Here is a 19,484-nt window from a genome sequence, read left to right as displayed (position 1 = left end):
TCATACCAAGTTCTATATAAGTGGTGTATTTTTTACATTAAACTTGCAATTTATTAAGTTTCACTTTTTACATCTGAGGTGTTGACTTCGTTTTTACCATAAAGTTTTAGGTCTCCTCAGACGTGTACATACTGTATGATTCCATATATGTGGAATTTGACAATAGGCAAAACTAATCTATGATGATAAAAACCAGACCAGTGGCAGCTGCATTGTTGGAAAGGTGGGTGTGGAAATTGACTGGAAAGAGATACAAGGGAATTTCCTGGGTGGAAATATTCTGTATCTTGTTTGGGGTGTTGGTTACACAGGTGAATATATTTGTCAAAACTCATCAGACTAAGTGCTGTGCATTTCAGTATGTGTAAGTATACCTCAATTTTTTAAAGAGGTCCATAAAATCTTGACCTGTGCTATGCTTTAGAAAATGTCCACTAAGTATAGAATTACTAAGCCTACCTTTTCGTCAGTTTAGTTGTTTTGCCTAAAATATAATGATCTTACTTGCTTCTCATAGAATGAGGCAAATAAAATAAAGAAGGAAGCTGAGGATCTGGATCGTCTGATTGACCAGAAGTTAAAAGATTATGAGGACCTCAGACAGGACATGAGAGGGAAGGAATTTGAAGTAAAGAACCTTCTGGAAAAAGGAAAGACCGAACAGCAGGTTGGTTTGCTTTGCAAGTTGCTTCGTTTCTCGAGGCAAAAATTGAAACTGCCTGACTGTAGGCTGTGTCTGTGATGTTACCGCAATTGCAGAAGCAACAAAACACATGAAAGAGTATTCAGAGGAGGGCCTTATGCTGATGCCCAGGCCTAACCTGCTGTATACTGGCCAGTGTCAGGGTGGTGGCTTGTAGGTGCCTGGTCTGTTAGGAGAGAGAAGGGCTTTACCTTGGAGGGTTTGTCCTCTTATCTGCCACGTGTTTGCAGACTGCCGACCAACTGCTAGCCCGAGCGGATGCTGCCAAGGCTCTTGCGGAAGAAGCTGCTAAAAAGGGACGAAATACCTTACAAGAAGCCAATGACATTCTCAGCAACCTGAAAGGTATGAGAGGGTCAGATAACAGGGTAAATTTGTATGTCTCCTTCATTAGGGTGATTCTCTCTTTTGTAAAAAAGTTTTTACTATGAGACTTTCTGAACACGTACAGCACAAGAGATAATAGTATAAAACATCCCATATACCTGTCATTCAGATTCAGCAGTTAAGATTTTTACTGCACTTACTTCATCCCCCAACACCTACCCTATCTTTTTTTAAAAAAAATTTTTTATCAGTTAATGCATATAATTAAAGCCAACAATTACTGCTTTACACATCACCTGATAGTGCTTTATTTTTTAATTGATTTTTGGCTGCGTTGGGTCTTTGTTGCTGTGTACGGGCTTTCTCTAGTTGCAGTGAGCGGGGGCTACTCTTCGTTGCGGTGTGCAGGCTTCTCATCGCGGTGGCTTCTCTTGTTGTGGAGCACGGGCTCTAGGCGCATGGGTTTCAGTAGTTGTGGCACTTGGGCTCAGTAGTTGTGGCTCACGGGCTCTAGAGCACAGCCTCAGTAGTTGTGGCGCACGGTCTTAGTTGCTTCGCAGCCTGTGGGATCTTCCCGGACCAGGGATCAAACCCGTGTCCCCTACATTGGCAGGTGGATTCTTAACCACTGTGCCACCAGGGAAGTCCCTACCCTACCTTTTTTTATGGTAAAGTATTTCAAAGAAAAATCCCAGCGCTCATGTCATCTTACCCCAGCATTCTTCAGTATGGAAGCCAAAAAAAGATATTGCCTGTAACCAAGATATGCCTATTTAGCTGACTTGTGTTGGTAAATGGAGATGATCTTTAATTTTCTCTGACAATTGCATCTCAGTCTTTATGTTTTCTTTCCTCACCCAAGATAAAAACGAACTGTGCTCAATTCACTGTGTAGCCTTGGACTCACCTCTGATAAACATAAGCTCTATATATGCAGAAGCTTTATAGAATAATGGTTGAATGTATGGGCTTTGTGTCAGTGGGTTTGGTTTAGAATCCCTGATCCACCTCTTCCTTAGTGTGAATCCTTGAAAAAAATTACCTCTTTAATCCTCAATTTTCTCATGTATAAAAATGATTCAATGCCTGTGTCACAAGCACATAAAGCTCTTATTAACTCAGTACCTAACACTTAGTAAACACTGAATAAACTGCAGCTTTCGATATTGGTTGAGGTGGAGGTGATGGCATACTCAGCTCTGCATGAAAGTAAATGTTCCAAGTGAGAATTTGCCTTCCAGAAACAGGTGTTCATTCACATGAATCTTCCATGTAGATCTATGTGCTTTGTTCTCACATTTCAGTCCATGCTGTTTTTCAGTCTTTTCCCCTGACTTTCACTGTTCATAAAACAAAATCCAGTGGCAGCTCCCTGAAAGGTTCCCTTTTGGCTTGTTGAGAGTTTAGTTTAATTGCATTCCTTGAACCTGTTTTAGATTTTGATAGACGAGTAAATGATAACAAGACGGCTGCAGAGGAGGCACTAAGGAGAATCCCTGCCATCAACCAGACTATAATCGAAGCCAATGAAAAGACCAGGGAAGCACAGCTGGCTCTGGGCAATGCTGCCGCAGATGCCACCGAGGCCAAGAACAAGGCCCACGAGGCGGAGAGGATCGCCAGCGCTGTCCAAAAGGTGTGCTCTCCCCTCTTGTCCGAAACGAAGCCTTTGCTCATCTATTCTCTAGTCATTTTCCGGTTTCTTTCCAGACCCCCAAAAGCTCTTGCAAATTTTTTCCTCAACTCCAGTAAAGTTATATTAAACCATCCTTGTCGTTCTTTTTTTTTTACTAGGCATTAGAGCAGGTAACCACATTGATTGAAGAGGGAGAGTCATTGAAAGGGTCCTTTACTCTAAAATTTCTGCCGTGTCTCAGTGGCAGGGTCTGAGTTGTTGAGGAGGGGAGTTGGCTTCAGTGACCCATCAAGCTCCTGCCCACAAAAAATCAGATTCTTTCTAAGTAAACACAATTCCTTGACATGAACAATTGATATTTTTTCCATCTTATATACAGTGCCAAGTCAGTACAGTTTTTAAGACCCCCTTTCAAGCATATTGCCATATCTAAGACCCACCTATTTAGAATTTTTGAAGTTACCAGTGCTAGGATTCTTTCTACTCATCTTAAAGAATAATTTCTCTAGGCTGGCTTTCTCCTACTTAAAGATAAATCTGTTTTATTTAAAGGAGAAATTGGAGTTGATTCTAAACTTATGTGTTTGAAAATCACACACATTTTTTAGTTTCTTGGATTAATTATATTTTATAAAATATATTTCAGAATTACGGACTTTTTGTACATTATGATGAACTGCCAAGTATCAATAGAATAAGGCTAGCTTTGAATAGAAAATTATCCAAGCGAAAGAGTCTAATCAGTACAATGTGGTGGCAAGTATACACCATTTAAATGTTGCAACTATGTGACCCCAACTGAAAATGGCAACGATAGAACAGGAATTTTTATTAACAGGATTAAACTAGAGGATACAAATTAAAGTGCTTTATAAAATATAAAATGTTATGTTAGGTGGTAATGTTATTTTTTCATTAAATTTGTAGCCCAACTAAACGTAATTAACATATAGTACAAATTATTGCCCTGTTCTTTCTGGATCATATTTTTGAACCATTTTACAGATTATAAAAGGAGTGGCAGCCTACTTTAGAAAAAGGAAAACTTTTTTTCATTAGGAATTGTTTACTTTGTGCCTAGAATGCTACCAGCACCAAGGCAGAAGCTGAGAGGACTTTTGCAGAAGTTACAGATCTGGATAACGAGGTGAATAATATGTTGAAACAGCTACAGGAAGCAGAAAAGGAGCTGAAGAAAAAACAAGATGATGCTGACCAGGATATGATGATGGCAGGGATGGTAAGTGATTTTGGCAAATGTTTGCTAATGGGCAGAAAGTGAAGGGTGTTTAATAATAAAGATCCCTAACTTGTTGAGAAGAGTCTTTTTCATATTGACTTCTGTTTTTAATTGTGTTTTCTGGTCAAGAATCGGGTTAGTAACTTACATAGAAGACAAAGAATTTGGATCTTCTGCCAGATTGTTGCACAATAGTTCCTTCCCAAAGCTACTCTCAGTTAAAAGAAAAACACTGTTTTACACATTTGAGGTTTTAGGACATTTAAAAGTATGTCTTTATATTTTTGTATGGGTAAATCATAGGTGGTATAAAATCAAAAAAGAACAAAAGGCATGCAATGAAAAGTTAATTTCCGTCCTCCTCTTATTCTCCCAGCAACTTGCTGCCTAAAGACAAAGACCAGTTTCTTGTGTAAAAGGACATTTTTGAAGATGACAAAAGATATCAAACTTACATCCAATTTGATTTTCCACTTTTTGTGATGATGTGTATACATAGCCCTGTTTGTAACAAAATTGACTTGTGAATGCATGGCCCAACAAAGGACTAGGTTCTGTTTTGTGCTGTATTTTGCTTCTGAAAGACATTGATGGAGTCACAGTGGAAATATTCCTTTACAGTTCAATCTGATTATAACCACAGTAATGATAGACATGAACTTGTTTAATTGTGGACCTTCAGTGCAAGGAAGGGACCCTTCTTCCACTCCTGCTATAAATCACACCCTTCACTGTAGATCATTTTCACCTTGGGATGGAAAGAAGAACTACTAAGCCTGTTAATCTAGGTAAAGAAGTCCCTAGGGAAGTGATAACAGGAAGCATCGCTGTGCAAATACCTTATTTTACTATGCATTTTTTTGTTGTTTTGAATTGTCCTCATTTTCTATAGCAAGGTATGGCTCAAGTGGAAATTCCCATATAGTAAAAATGTGTTTATTTCATACGTGCTGAGGGTCTCTGGATTTTATGTTTTAATACAGTTATAGAAACATTAGATTTAGAGCCTGTTGAAGGAAAGGAAAAGATATATATTCTCTATAAGCTTCAAAAAAGGGTATGAATTCAATTAAAAGGGTAGAAAGAAGATCCATCTTTTGTTCCTTTTGGTAAGTAACTTCTAAGGCATACAAGGCACCCTCATATATACTATGCCATTTATATTTAAGTATCAATCCTGAAAGGCCAACATTGCATCAGTATTGTTGCAGTCCGTAACCTGTTTTTTAAGGGAAAGAGTGAAGGCTCACAGTTGTTCTTGGAAGAGGAGGCTGCAGAGAGCAGGTTAAATGTAATGGTATGGCCGTAGCAGAGTCCTTTACAGCTCTGCTAGAACACTCTCAGACAGCCTGGGAAGGTGCAGTGAGAATGGCTGCAGTTTGAACAGAGGTTAATCGTTTATTTGTGAAGGTTTTTTCCGTTGCTTTCTTTTTCTTTTTAAAATTTTCACATTGTTTCTATCCAAAACTTTTGTATTCTCTTAACCCAGAAAAGCTAGGAAAAACAGTTCTGTGGTAGGAAGCTCAAAGCTACTCATGTATATCCTGACCAGATTTATTTGTGAGAGCATCTGTTTTCTGATACTTAGACACTTCCTCTTCCATTGTCATTTCCTGTGACTCATGCACAAGTGTATTTGTTCAGGTTTCATGGAATTTTCCCCAATATATTTACCTTTGGTTGATTTTTTAAATGTAAATTGTATTGCCCCAGTTTGTATGTGTGTATTTGTGTGACTGCCTGGGGAGAGGGAGTTTTAGAAGAATGTCACTTAATTATGAAAAATTTCTGAGAATAGGACATTTCTGACAATCAAGTCTCTAAGATCATCCCAGAGGGCATGTTTTGGTTCTAAAACGGTAGTTTTTATACTCGTCCTTAAAAAGTAACTTGTTTCTGCTTGATGGGTTTTATTATGAATACACCTCCATGTGTTCCTGAGTGAGAAAGTGAGAAAAGGAGGTAACCTTGATCTTTGAAAGACAGATACAGTCATTGTAGGCATACTGACTGCCTCCTCATGACTATGAAGTGAATTAAAAATAGCCACATCCTCAACATGAAGATATGACCAAAAAAGAACATCTCCACAGTAGGAGCTAATAGTTTCACGAGTTAGAAGAAGGGAAACCATCTGAAAATTAGATTTGTTGACTCATTGGGGAAAAGATACTTCAAGAAGATAAAAATGTATCATCAAGACTACTGTATCATTTATCCTTTTTTCCCTGTACAGGCTTCACAGGCTGCTCAGGAAGCTGAGATCAATGCCAGAAAGGCCAAAAACTCTGTCACCAGCCTCCTCAACCTTATTAATGACCTCCTGGAGCAGCTGGGTAAGTAACCATAGAGTCTTGTTAGGCAGCCTTTGAATTCTTGGTACTGTTCTTGGGATCTGAGATAGTTGACTCAAAAGTAGATACTACAGTGCAAAGACCGTATGAACTGAATCGTGACTTTAAGTTGTATTAATTCAACATGTACTTGCTAGGTCCTTCCATGGAATCTGACTCAGTATTGGAATCTGACCGTGGTCTGAGGACTTAATAAAATTTTGAAGATATGCTTCCAGCTAGGGTGGCTCATTTATGGTCAAGGTTTATGTTACAATCGAACAGTGATTATTCTTAGTTCATCCTGCTGGCAGAATGTCTTTAAAGGATTTAAAGTGAAGGATTTCAATGACAGAATAAAAGAACACTTTAAAGGATAATCGATTAAAGGCTAATTGGATGAGGTGACAGTTTTTATGCCAAAAGAGAGAACGCTTTCTTTTTGAAGGAAATATAAGCATATTAAAATGTTCCTTTAATCCAGTTTGATACAGGGAGCAGGCCTCATTATAGGGCAGATGTACTTTTGTCACCAGCCTCTATTATAAAGTTGTAATACTCTAGCCAGTACAGCTTTGTAAGCAAGGCACTCTATTTTAATGTGATAGCCTTTAAAGTTTGGTTTTGGTCAGTGTTTTGTTTTGTGGGGGGTTTTTTTGGGAGGTGTGTGTGATATTTTTATCTGTCTCAATTTTCAAGAATAATAAATTATGTGCCAGCAGATGGACTTTAAAATGAAAGTAAGCTGGAAGAGGTAGGTTTTGTGACAGAAAAGGTTGTATTTTAAAGTTAGTCAGACTTGGGTTGGAATCTTTGCTTTGTGGCCTGTAAGCTGTGCAAATTTGGGCAAATTACGTAACAGCTGAGAATCATTGATGTCAAATGATCTGGTGAGAATTTAATCAAGTTCAGTATGCATAAAGTGCTGGTCGTTGTGCAGCTGGCTGTCTGCTTTCATTTAATATAGAAGTAGTTCCTTTCAAAAGGACCTCTTTTTCTTGCTAATTTTATTTATTTATTTATTTATTCTTGCAGTACGTGGGCCTCTCACTGTTGTGGCCTCTGCCGTTGCGGAGTACAGGCTCTGGACGCGCAGGCTCAGTAGCCATGGCTCATGGGCCCAGCCGCTCCGCGGCACGTGGGATCTTCCCAGACCAGGGCTCGAACTCGTGTCCCTGCATCGGCAGGCGGACTCCCAACCACTGGGCCACCAGGGAAGCCCTCTTGCTAATTTTAAAGCGAAGGTTTGGGGCTTCCCTGGTGGCGCAGTGGTTGAGAATCTGCCTGCTAATGCAGGGACACGAGTTCGAGCCCTGGTCTGGGAAGATCCCACATGCCGCGGAGCAACTAGGCCCGTGAGCCACAACTACTGAGCCTGCGCGTCTGGAGCCTGTGCTCTGCAACAAGAGAGGCCGCGCTAGTGAGAGGCCTGCACCCCGCGATGAAGAGCGGCCCCCGCTCGCCGCATCTAGAGAAAGCCCTCGCACAGAAACGAAGACCCAACACAGCCAAAAATAAAAATAAATTAATTAATTTTTTTAAAAAGTGAAGCTTTGCTGAAATTATTTCAGCATTTCAACCCTTGCCATTTTCCATAGGAGGGCTCCAATAATAGTGTCTAACTCTTGCGAGCAGGACATGACTCCCAGAACAACCCGGTTTCCCTGGAATCGAACAGCTGAGGGCTTAGGGTTCTAGCGTAAAGATGTTTATGTTCATTAGAGGACACTAAAAAGACACAAGGATTACATATATAAACGTGGAAAAGGTATTACACGTTACCAGATGACCTTCAAAACCACAAGTGAGGCTTAAGGTCTAGGACATGGTTGTTATACATTTAGAAAACATTTCACAAAAACCGTCTTCTCAGGAAAAAAAATCCAGCCCCAATATTCATTATAAGCTCTGACCCATCCCTGCTAGATTAGGTCAGTGATTGTACCTGGTTTGCATTGTTAATGCCCTTGTATGACAGGCATCAAGTTCTCAGGCCACTTTTTCATGGCGACAGCTGCTGGGGCTGGGCTTCCTTTAGAAAAACGCTGGTGGGGATACTTGCGGAGTGATGTTATAATTCTCACTGAATGTGTCTGTCCTCTTCTGTGTCCTTTCTGACTCAACAGGGCAGCTGGACACAGTGGACCTGAACAAGCTAAATGAGATTGAAGGTACCCTGAACAAAGCCAAAGATGAAATGAAAGTCAGTGATCTAGACAGGAAAGTGTCTAACCTGGAGAATGAAGCCAGGAGGCAGGAGGCTGCCATCATGGACTATAACAGAGACATTGAGGAGATCCTGAAGGACATCCGCAACCTGGAAGACATCAAGAAGACCTTACCCTCCGGCTGCTTCAACACCCCGTCCATTGAAAAGCCCTAGCGTCTTCCTTTAGGGAGCCACTGTGAGGCCACAGAGTGCCTTAACACAAAGATTACATTTTTCAGACCCCCACTCTCTGCTGCTCTCCACCACTGTCCTTTTGAGCCAGGAAAAGTCACAAAGTTTAAAGAGAAGCAAATTAAACATCGTGAATCAGGAACAAAGGGTTTTATCTAATAAAGTCTCTCTTCCACTTAATGGTGGTCCCTTAGACCCACCTTTCCCTTCTGAGTCGCCTAAGGACGTGGCATCCTGCGTTGCTGTACAGTGGCTTAAACCCTTCGTGGGAACCGTTGTGGGCCAGGGCTGAGCCAGTAGCCCTCCCTTTCTCTCTGATGCCAACAGAACCTCCTCAGTCTCAGTACTCTTGTTTCTATGAAGGAGAAGTTTGGCTATTGACAGTAGCATTGTGATGGCCAGTATATCCAGTCTATAGGTAAAGAAAATGCATCCACATCTCCTGCCCCTCCTCCTTTTAAGCAAAAGGAAATACACATCCTGTGCCAAAGGTATTGGTCATTTAGAATGTCGAGAGCCATCATCTGTTGTTTTAGCTATTTTGAGTTTAGGACACTGAGCCATCCCACGGGTAAGGATGCAATGATTTATGACAGTCTCCAGGACGATGTGAGACTGCAGAAGTGGCCGAACGTTTTCTCAGATGTTAATAACTGACTAGGAAGATAAACTGTTTTTCAGATCTTTGGGCAGCTGACAATTTAAATCTGGATGGGCAGCTTGCACTCACCAATAGACGTCTTCTATTCCTATAGATGGAATTTATGCAGAAGAAACAGGGATATGATAACCACTAAGGTTTTTTCCAAAATCACACTAATTCTTAGAGCTTTTTTAGAATATTAGTCTTGGAACTAGTGTTGTTACCTGGCAGAGAACGGGTGGTCCTTACGATCTTGACAAAACAAAACAAAAGCCTCCTTGTCCTATAGTCTTTTCTAGCAAAGGGATAGAACTTAGATGCAACTTGTACTGTCAGGATCCCACATATCCATTTTTCTTCCATTGGGGAGAGATGAAACATTTGACCCTTAGCCTCAGTTTTCTCCTGATGTTCCCATCTTGTAGAACCCCTCAAAACACATTGTTTGCCAAATCCTGGTGACAAATACTTGCACTCAGTATTTCACACAGCTGCCAACACCATCTCGTTCCTGCACTTTGTGATTTAAACCCACCTCTAAACCTTCCCTCTAAGCGTAGAGGGAAGACACTTACATGGAGTTTCCTAGTGAGCTTCTCAACTTCTGACCCTCAGCTCTGTGGTTTTCTTCTAAGGTCACAGCGTGACGATTCTCTGCCACAAACCCCTTCCTCCTACCAACCCGCTTTCGAGATTCATATATAGCCTTTAACACTATGCAACTTTGTACTTTGCGTAGCAGGGGAAAGAAACTATTATCTGACACACTGGTGCTATTAATTATTTCAAATTTATATTTTTGTGTGAATGTTTTTTTGTTTATCATGATTATAGAGTAAGGAGTTTATGTAAATATACTTGGTCCTGTTTCTAGAATGGCACTGTCCGTTCACTTCTTCACTTCATTTTTCCTCTTCACCAGCACAACGTGTCTGTATACCTCCTTCCCTTCCATCTGCGGTTCTTTGGATTGGATTTGTTCCCTGTTGCTTTGCCCTTCGCCTTGTGTTTGCAGCATGTCCGTTTTCTGACATTCACATCCACCTGCTTTCCTCCACACACAGCCACGATAAAGAGGTACCTCGAACCCTCTTCCGTTGCAGTCCTGGTGGTCCTCAACCACAGCACGATGTTGTTCTTAGTGGCTGCCCCAGAGCAGGAACGCCGGCTCCACAGGGAAGGATGGAATTAGGAAAGTCTGCTGAAGGGCATCTTTACCATCAGTGTGAGCCGAGCCAGGAGTGAGTGAGAAATGCCCTCTGGCAGTTGTTGGAGCTGGATGGGCTCATTTTTATAAGGGGTGCATAATTACTTGAGTGCCCGTAGTGCATCAGGGATCATGCTGCATAGAGTGGGAGAGGTGGTCTGCCTTAGTTCTTCCCCTTTCCATCTCCTCCTTGCATCCCAGAGTTGACTTACTGGTGTTTTGACCTGGCATCCTCCTAAGCTTCCACTCCATTCCTCTTCTCAGGTCTCTTCTCCTATCGCAGGAGGCCTGGCTCTTTCTTGCCAAGTGTTCATATCAGTGTTTCCTAGCTAGTTCCTCTTTTTTAAGTGGCCACATCCTATGAGACATTTTGGTCAAGGTTTCAGGGAAAGGACTGAAGATAGACTGCTAAGGTAGTTTACCCTCTAGCCTGTGGGTCAGGTTCACTCCAGTAAGTCTTAGGCCACAGTGAAATTTGGGGGATTTGTTGTTGTTTCTTTTCTCCTTTTCCATCTGTGTGGTATATTTTTAAACAGAATTTTATTTTTAAAATAAAAGTTCCTTATAAGACAATACCTTAATTACACACCTGCAATATAGCCATTATTTTATTGTATAGTTCCAGTTATCTGTATTTTATGTAATAAAATCGACAGGATGGCTGCTGCAGAATGCTGGGTGTCACAGGGAACATACACAGCTGTTCCCTGGAATTTTCCCTCTTAATTCCAACCGTGGCCCTTTTCCATGTGCCTTCACTTTAGCTGTTTGCCTTAATCTCTACGGTCTTGCTCTCCAGGGTAGTAAATAAAATGCAACACTTGGCATTTTTTATGTTAAAAAAAAAACAGTATTTTATTTATAATAAAATCTGAATATTTGTAACCCTTTATACTTGGTGTGGCCTGAGTGTGGTACTGGGGATGTAAGATGTTTTAAAAGGTATGATGAAAAAAAAAAGGTATGATGAAGGGGAAGCGTCTCGTAATGTATTCTTTGGGTTGTTTCTTTTCCTGAGAACAATCCAGTGTGTGTACGTGCGTGTGTGTGAGTATATAAATTTATTTATGTATATATTTATGTATTTTAACCCTTCCCAGATTGGAATACTTTGGTTGTGGTCCAGATGATGGCAAATTCTTCCTGTTAAGCTCTAGATAGTAAATGTTTTACGTTTTGCAGGCCATACAGTCTCTGTTACAACTGCTCTGTCTGCTGTTGTAGCAGGAAAGCAGCTGTGGACAGTCTGTAAACAAATGAACAGGGCTGTGGTCCAGTACAACTATTTACAGGAACAGGCCTGGGCTTGCGGGCTGGAGTTTGCCAGACCCCCTGGTGTAGTCTCCATATTTGATTAGTGACTACGGAGGACTATTTTCAAATTATTTGGGCTTTCTAAATTAGCAGATGTATGTAAAGAGTTGTCTTTCCACCTTTTAAATACACACATCTTCAGCTAAACTAAAGGTACTTTCATACTTTTTTATACGATGAGAAACACTCTCAAACATAATGGAAGAAAACGTAAGTAATGTGCTGGACCAGCAGGCCATCTGGAGGGCTGACCCAACTGGAGTAACTTAAGACCAGATGAAGATGTTTGGAACTACAGAGACAGCAGTAAGGCTTTCCTCTACTCTTTGGCTCTGTTTATAGCCCTGAGGCCCTGGGGATGACATGCCACCTTCCCAGTCATGTAAATCATTACAGCTGTTGGGCTTCCCTGGTGGCGCAGTGGTTGAGAGTCCGCCTGCCGATGCAGGGGACACGGGTTTGTGCCCCGGTCCGGGAAGATCCCACGTGCCACGGAGCGGCTGGGCCCGTGAGCCATGGCCGCTGAGCCTGCGCGTCCGGAGCCTGTGCTCCGCAACGGGAGAGGCCACGACAGTGAGAGGCCCGTGTGAGGCCCGTGTACCGCAAAAACAAACAAACAACACAATCGTTACAGCTGTGACACCTGTAAAGCAGAACCTGAACTCTTCTCTTTAAACTTCCTCGAAGAGAGCTTCAGAGGGCACTAGTTACTAGCTTTCTTACATACCGTGTTCTTAACCCATTTGTAGGATATGACTCAGGTGCAAATATACCTCAATAGTTACTGTGTCAGTGATGAGTGGAATTCTAAAAATGTGTTCCTATTCCTTTTGTTATTTCAGAGTCAGCAATTTCTCTGAGGTTGGTATCAGCATAATCTGATTCAAAATATCTCCAAAGGTTTACCCCTTCAATAAGCATTCTAGCCCCTTAATAAATCTGAACTCACCAGACCCACTTCAGTTACGTTCAAAATAGAATGTCTGGAGAAGACAGGACTCCTGGTGCCCAGGAGAGTCATGAAGTAGAAAAGCAGGTGGCACCTTCCACCTAAGGTGAGGAAGGACCCACCCGAGGAAAGATCAGATCTCTTCAGGCCAATAGTTTACGGGAACAGAAATGAGATGGCTGTAAATGTCAGGTAATTTTGCCTGTTCACACTAAGCAGGTTTAATTGAAAATATTAATAGTTGGAGTGAAAAATAACTTTCTGTAAGGAATCTATGTATCTCGCAGAGGCTGCACTCATTCAGGAGTCAACCAGAGTGCCTTCTATTTGTGTGGAGTCTCCTAGAATGATTTTACCTGCTCTATACCGATCAATGAAATTCTAAGTAAAAATCGTATTCTAAGTAAAAATCGTATGCTTAAGAAAGGAAAATATTTAGCAGAAGACCAAAGAAAATCTCAAATAAGAATTCAAATAAGAGAAACCTTAACATTTCAAGTGTTAAGACATCCATGTCTTGGCTTTAACTCTTCTCTGCCCAGAACGTGCTTGCTTTCCCTTCCCCAGTACAGGAAAACCTAAGGTCAAGGTGTTCCCTACTCTGTTGAAACTGGCCAGTCCTTTCTTTGTTCACCACCCCTCTCAGCCTGGTACTGGCTTCCGGCATGGCCCTTGGGCATGTGTTTATTGGTCCGGTGTGTCTCACCCACCTCTCCCTCCCCGCTCTCTCCTAACCTCTAAGATCAGGGTCTTGGCTACTCCCTTTCACATCCTCAGGGCTAGGAGGCAGACAGTAGTCACGTTGTCTTAAAGATGCGATCAAATCAGCCTTTCTCATCCTGTTCTCCCACTCCTGTTACTTTTTCCCTGCTGTGAGCAGAGAGAGGTTTATGGATACTTGTTAATTTCTCTCTCTCTCTCTTTCTCTCTGTGTCTCTATCTCTCCCCCTCTCCTTCCAACAGCATTCTGTTCACTCAGCGCTCTTACCTAAGGATGGATTTGTAGAAAAATAACCAAAACCACCGTCTTTCACCAAATGGCATAGCACAGACCTCACCGGGCTATGCAGTCAGCAACCAGCTGGTGTGATGCGGTCTACAAGGCCTGGGCCTCTGCGCTCCCAGCCTCACACTAGCCGTTCCCAATGCTGTGTATGTGTTGTCTGCGAGTTTTACCCACAGCCCCTTCTGTAGTCACCTCTGGCTCCTGGCCCAAGTTATAATATTAATTCCCTTTCTTTTTCTCTAACTCCTGGGAATGGTCCCAGTAAATTTCAACAGACTGGTTGGAGTTTTATTGTTTGCTTCCTACCTTGGAAAGCCGTATAACTTAGGCCATAGAGGTATTGCTTATGATTAATTCAGTATGATTAATTCAGTATTAATTCATAAGCAGAGGTATTGCGTATGATTAATTCAGTTTGTATTTATTTCTGTAAAAAGTTGAGCTTCAGGCCTTTGATCAAATCAGAATGTAACCCTCTGTTACATCACTGTTCCCGTGAGTTTGTCCAAGTCAGTGTAAGTGCTTCTCTGTGAAAGGTCCCTGGTCATACCTTTGAGGGCCACCCTTCCATCCTCCCATAATGCTTTTTCACCATAGCTAGTAACCGAAAATTCTACGTGAGCCTTAGACTGATGCTTTGGGGGCCCGTGCCATGGCGTCTGCCCTAATAACTGAGATCCTTTGTCATCTTGGTAACTTTAAGGCAATCATCAAATTTTGTGCCATGGCAACTTGTGTTAACATAGCGTGATTTCATCCTGAATATTCAGTGCTTGGTTTCTAGGATGTATATGATCCTAATTTTCCTTAATCTTCTCTGTTCATTGATCCCAGACTCTTCTTCCATGGATCTTTCTTTCCTCCTGAGCATGGTTTCCAAGGTGAGATTAGTGCAGAGTAAGCACAAGTCCAGCCAGGAGCAGAAACGTCTGGGGAAGGTGCTGTCCTAGTGTGGATTACACGTTCCTGGGCTGCTGAGCCAGCGTCCAAGATAAAGGCTCAGGAGAAACAGCTGTGATTTGGGTGATTACGTGTTTAGCGTGGTCAGAGAGGTGTGTGTTACAACTTGCTGATCCCTCTTGGCTCAGACTGTCTGCTCTCTGTGCTGTCTCTGTTAGGCGGATACAGAGGCGCACACCTGGCCAGAGAGATGAGTTTTGCCACGTAGATTTCAGATGGGCTGCCTGCCCTCTATATGTTTCTGAGGGCTCAGGCAAGACTAACACTATCAGAGTAACTCACACCCATGCCGTGTTTTCACAGGCACTTTCATAATTGGTTTCTTTCATTTGCCTCTCGTGATGACACTCTCCATTTGATCATTGAGAAAATCGAAGCCACGGTTTGCTTCCCCATCACCCTAGCCACTATGTTAGCTGTTGCCTCATTTTCTGTCATGATTTTGATCCACTTTCCTTTTAAGGTCCTCGATTATGTACATGTATTTTATGAAAAGCTTCCTCAAATCCCTTGTTTAGAGTGATCAAGGCAGGATTTAAATATATTAGTAACTTGCCCAATATTAAGGAGCCAGTTAGCGGCAGAACTGTTACTTGGACCCTGATTGTCCTCGAACAACCTGGGCCATATACACCTCATGGCTCACACCTCTCTCTCTGCTCTTGCTCTTTCCCTTGTCTCTTCCCCCTACATAGGCTCAGGGTTAAGGAGCATGAAGCTGGGTCACCTAGCTTTACCTAGCTTCCTAATGTTAACATCTGATATATCTACGGTACACTTACCAAAACTAAGAGATTAATATTGGAAGAATACTACTAACTAAACAGTTTTTGCCTACTTTTAAATACCTTTTCAAGACCCCATTTTAAAAGTAATTACTGAATTTTAAGACAGAAAATGAAAATACTCAACATTAATACCCAAGCTATGGGACAATGGGAGTGTGGAGTCCAAAATAATTGATTTTACCTTCATGATACACTCAAAACTGCCCAATACATAACTTATTCATAGTTAATTGCAAATAAGTCATTAAACAACTTGCTAAAATGTCAATGTTTCAAAAGAGATTTTTAAAGACCCATCAGAATGAACATGTCATTCATAATATGACACAAATTTAAGTATTTATTAGAAATAGGAAATTTACTCACAAAGACTGCATTAAAATTTTTTGCTCTTATGACATAATTTCAGACTTAGAGAAAAATTTTCAAGAGTAGTCAAAAAATTCTCTAGTACTCTTTATTCAGATTCCACCAATGGTACACTTGCTTTTTCACTGCTCTCACTCTTGCTCTCCATGGAGAGAGGGAGAGAAAGAAGTGTTTTAAGTTGCAGACACGATGCCCATTTACCCATAAATACTTCAATGTGTTATTTCCCAAAGACAGGAAACTTTCTTACATATCGACAGTACAATTGTCAAAATTAGGAAATTCCCATTGATGCAGTACTATAATCTACAGCCCTTATACAGATTGCACCATTTGTGGTAGGCAGAATAACGGCCCCCCAAAGATGTCCACATCCTAATTCCTAGAACCTATGAATGTGTTAGGTTACACAAGGCAAAGGGGCATTAAGCTTTCTCATGTAATTAGGTTGTGAATCAGCTGATCTTAAAATTGAGAGATTATCTTGGATTATCTAGTTGGGCCAATACAACCATAAGGATTCTTATAATTGGAAGAGGGAGGCAGAAAAGGAGGTCAGAATGATGCAATGTGTTAAGGCCACCACTGTCAGCTTGAAGATGAAGGAGGGGGCAGGAGCCAGGGAACGTGGGTGGCCTCTAGAAGCTCAGAAAGAAAGACAAGGGAATGATTCTTCCCTAGAGCCTCCAGAAGGGGACAAAGCCCTGCTGACACCTTGATTTTAGCCCAGGGAGACCCCTGTCAGACTTCTAACCTACAGAACTATAAAATAAGAAATTTGCATTGTTTTAAGCCACTAAGTTTTGGGTAATTTGTTACACAGCATAGGAAACGAATACACTATTTGTCTCAAAAATGTCCTTCACAGCAAAAGAAAATCTGAAATCGTGTGTTGTGTTCAGTTGTCACAGCTCTTTCATTTCCTTTCACCTGGAACGATTCTTGAGTCTTTCTTCGTATTTCATGACATTGACATTTTAAAAAAATACAGACCCTTATTTTGTAGAATGTTCCTCAGTTTGGTTTGTCTTATTTTCTTTTGATTGGATTCAGGTTGTGCACTTTCAGCAGGGTGATCATAGAAGTGATGCTGAATTTTTTTCAGCACATTAAATCAGGAGGCACATAATTAATTACCAGCAATGTTAACTTTGCCATTTGATTGGGCTGGTACCTTCTAGCTTTCTCCATTGTAAAGTTACTCTGTTATCCTTTGTAATTACTAAGTATCTCACGAGGAGATGCTTTGAGACTATATAAATATCCTGTTACTCCTTATACCTTTACCCAATGATGGCGGCTGCCAAATGGAGATTTTCTAAGTCCATCATTCTTTCTATATTTATTAATTGGCATTAATGCTGTGAGGTAGAGCTTTTGCATCTCTCCCATTTATCTATATCTATATCATATATATTTCTATTACTTTTTTTTTTTTTTTTTGGCCACACCACATGGCTTGTGGGATCATAGTTCCCCAGTTGAACCTGGGCACGGCAGTGAAAACACCAAGTCCTAACCACTGGGCCACCAGGGAATTCCTGATTGCTATTACTTTAGATTCATGGATTCCTATTTTATTTAATATTTTGTTCTTGATATTTGTTTTGATCTTAAATGTCCCTTATTTGGCCAATGGGAATACTCTAAAGCTGGCCTCTGTGACCTTTTGATACATCCCCATCACTCTTTGAGCATTATCTTACTTCTGACACATCAAGACATTACAGGCTCATCTTGTACTTCCCCTGCCCTGATCTTGGAATCCGGCACTTTTCCAGGGAGCAAAATTAGGTTTTGTCAATTCTCAAAATGCCAATAGCCAACAACAACAATGACAGCAAAAATAGGTTGCTCAAATGAATGCAAAAACTCTTGAAAATTGTGCTGAATTTTAAGCAAATTGTTCATTAGGCTACTTGATTTTAGGGGACATGGCCTGTTCTCTCCCCATAGATGATTGCCTAGGTTATGCGTTATCAACAAATATTTTTGGAGTACTCATTGCTCATATAGCCTACCTAGTACTGGTACTCATGGGTTTTACAGTGTGACAAAAGCAATTATTTCTACTTTGGGAAATTTATTTAAGTCAAGGAGGCAGCAGAAAACAAAACAATACAAACAAAAATAGAGAACGACATATTTCTATAATGTAGGAATATGTGAGGATGTTGGTAAACAGATGCATAGGGACATTATATATATATTTGTGTGCGTGTGCGTGTGTGTGTGTGTGAGATCAGTGAATGCTCAGGACTGTTTATTATGGGAAGTCTTAGAAGGACAAATTATATGAAAAGGTGTGTATTTTTTAGCTGTGTTGGAGAGAATATAATCTGGGAAATGAGCTTGGAAACCCTGACCCAAATACGACAATGCACGGACAGAGAATTCAATGATGTGCAATTGCATAGTTGAGTTTTCTTCCCATCCATTCCTCTCTATGTCTTGAAGATGTTCTGGCAACCCAGCCCTGTGGTCTCTAGCCCCAAGGAAAACTCATGCCCTATATGGGCATCTTCCACGTTCCAGTTCTTGATTGGTTATTGTTGGCTACTCTTAACGTGTGGTGCTGTCATTTCATAAGACCAATGATATCATGGCAAATTATTTGGTTATTTCAAACTCTCACTTATTATTTGAGGGTCTGAAGACGTGCCTAGTCATTAGTCAAGGCCCAAACTAGAAAGATCTTGCCATGTTGAGATCAAAAAAGGTAGTTATCAAACTATTAGTAGTCTATTGATGTTTTATTAGAGTCTAAGAAAGGGCTGGCAAAAACTATTGTGGGCCTAATTATGCTCTTTTGCTGAGTGTTATGAGGGTTAAATAAGTAGTATAATGAGGTTTGTACTCAAGTGGACTTGTGGACTCAGAACTTGTGGACTCAGAACGTTTCCTTGAGCAATGGTTTTCAAAGAGAGGCCCTGAGACCAGCAACATCTACGTTGCCTGGTAACTTCTTAGAAATGCACATCCTCAGACCCCACCCCAGACCTACCAAATCAGAAATTCAGGGGTAGAGGGGAGGGGGATAATCTGTGTTTTAACAAGCCCCTCCTAGGGGATTCTGATGCTGCCTAGAGCATCAGAGAGTGCTATGTACTGTTCTCGCAATTTTCCCCCTTGTGTTAATCTTTGTTACTGGTATATCCTGTGTGTCTGCATGTTGGACTCAACCAAGCATCATCTTTACCTTCAGCTCCGCTTGCTAGGAAACAGGTTGTAATTGGGGAGAGAGACGTTCAGAATGTGTCTATGCTAATTACAGTGTTAGAGACAGTGTCAACTCTTTTCTGTGCTTCTTAAAACTACTGAGAAACTCTAAGTATTCTATAACACTGAATTGGTTGATTAATCAAGACTTTCCTCCTATGGAGTACAAAGACCTTCTTAAAAAGTAGGCAGAGACTGATGTATCTATTTTTTAAATCTTTTAATGTAAGTATTTTATCTCCCAATTGATTTCTCCACTTTTCATAAGATCTTCTAAATAGTAATTTCTATCCACTAGGTATGAACAGGCCAAAGGATTACAGGATAGACTAGACTTTTTATGATTCATCATTACCATCCAATGCTGTGAGTGCGCTGAGCTTGTTCTG

The 19,484-nt window shown here is 41.0% G+C and overlaps 1 protein-coding gene across 1 annotated transcript in view; it reads left to right on the top strand.

Annotated features, from left to right (window-relative positions):
- LAMC1 (laminin subunit gamma 1) overlaps positions 1-11,380 on the top strand; it is a 123,733-nt gene extending 112,353 nt beyond the window's left edge. Inside the window, exons 23-28 of the mRNA XM_030849192.3 lie at positions 518-667; positions 934-1,048; positions 2,467-2,666; positions 3,748-3,906; positions 6,143-6,242; positions 8,366-11,380. Of these exons, the coding sequence (XP_030705052.1) occupies positions 518-667; positions 934-1,048; positions 2,467-2,666; positions 3,748-3,906; positions 6,143-6,242; positions 8,366-8,622 (981 nt within the window). The 3' untranslated portion in view covers positions 8,623-11,380. The remainder of the gene's footprint in view (positions 1-517; positions 668-933; positions 1,049-2,466; positions 2,667-3,747; positions 3,907-6,142; positions 6,243-8,365) is intronic.
- The last annotated feature ends 8,104 nt before the right edge of the window (positions 11,381-19,484 follow it).

This window comes from Globicephala melas, chromosome 1 (genome assembly GCF_963455315.2).
Source record: "Globicephala melas chromosome 1, mGloMel1.2, whole genome shotgun sequence".
Classification (NCBI taxonomy): Eukaryota; Metazoa; Chordata; class Mammalia; order Artiodactyla; family Delphinidae; genus Globicephala; species Globicephala melas.
Note: the sequence above shows the minus strand (reverse complement) of the source record. Positions and strands in the feature narration are given on the sequence as shown.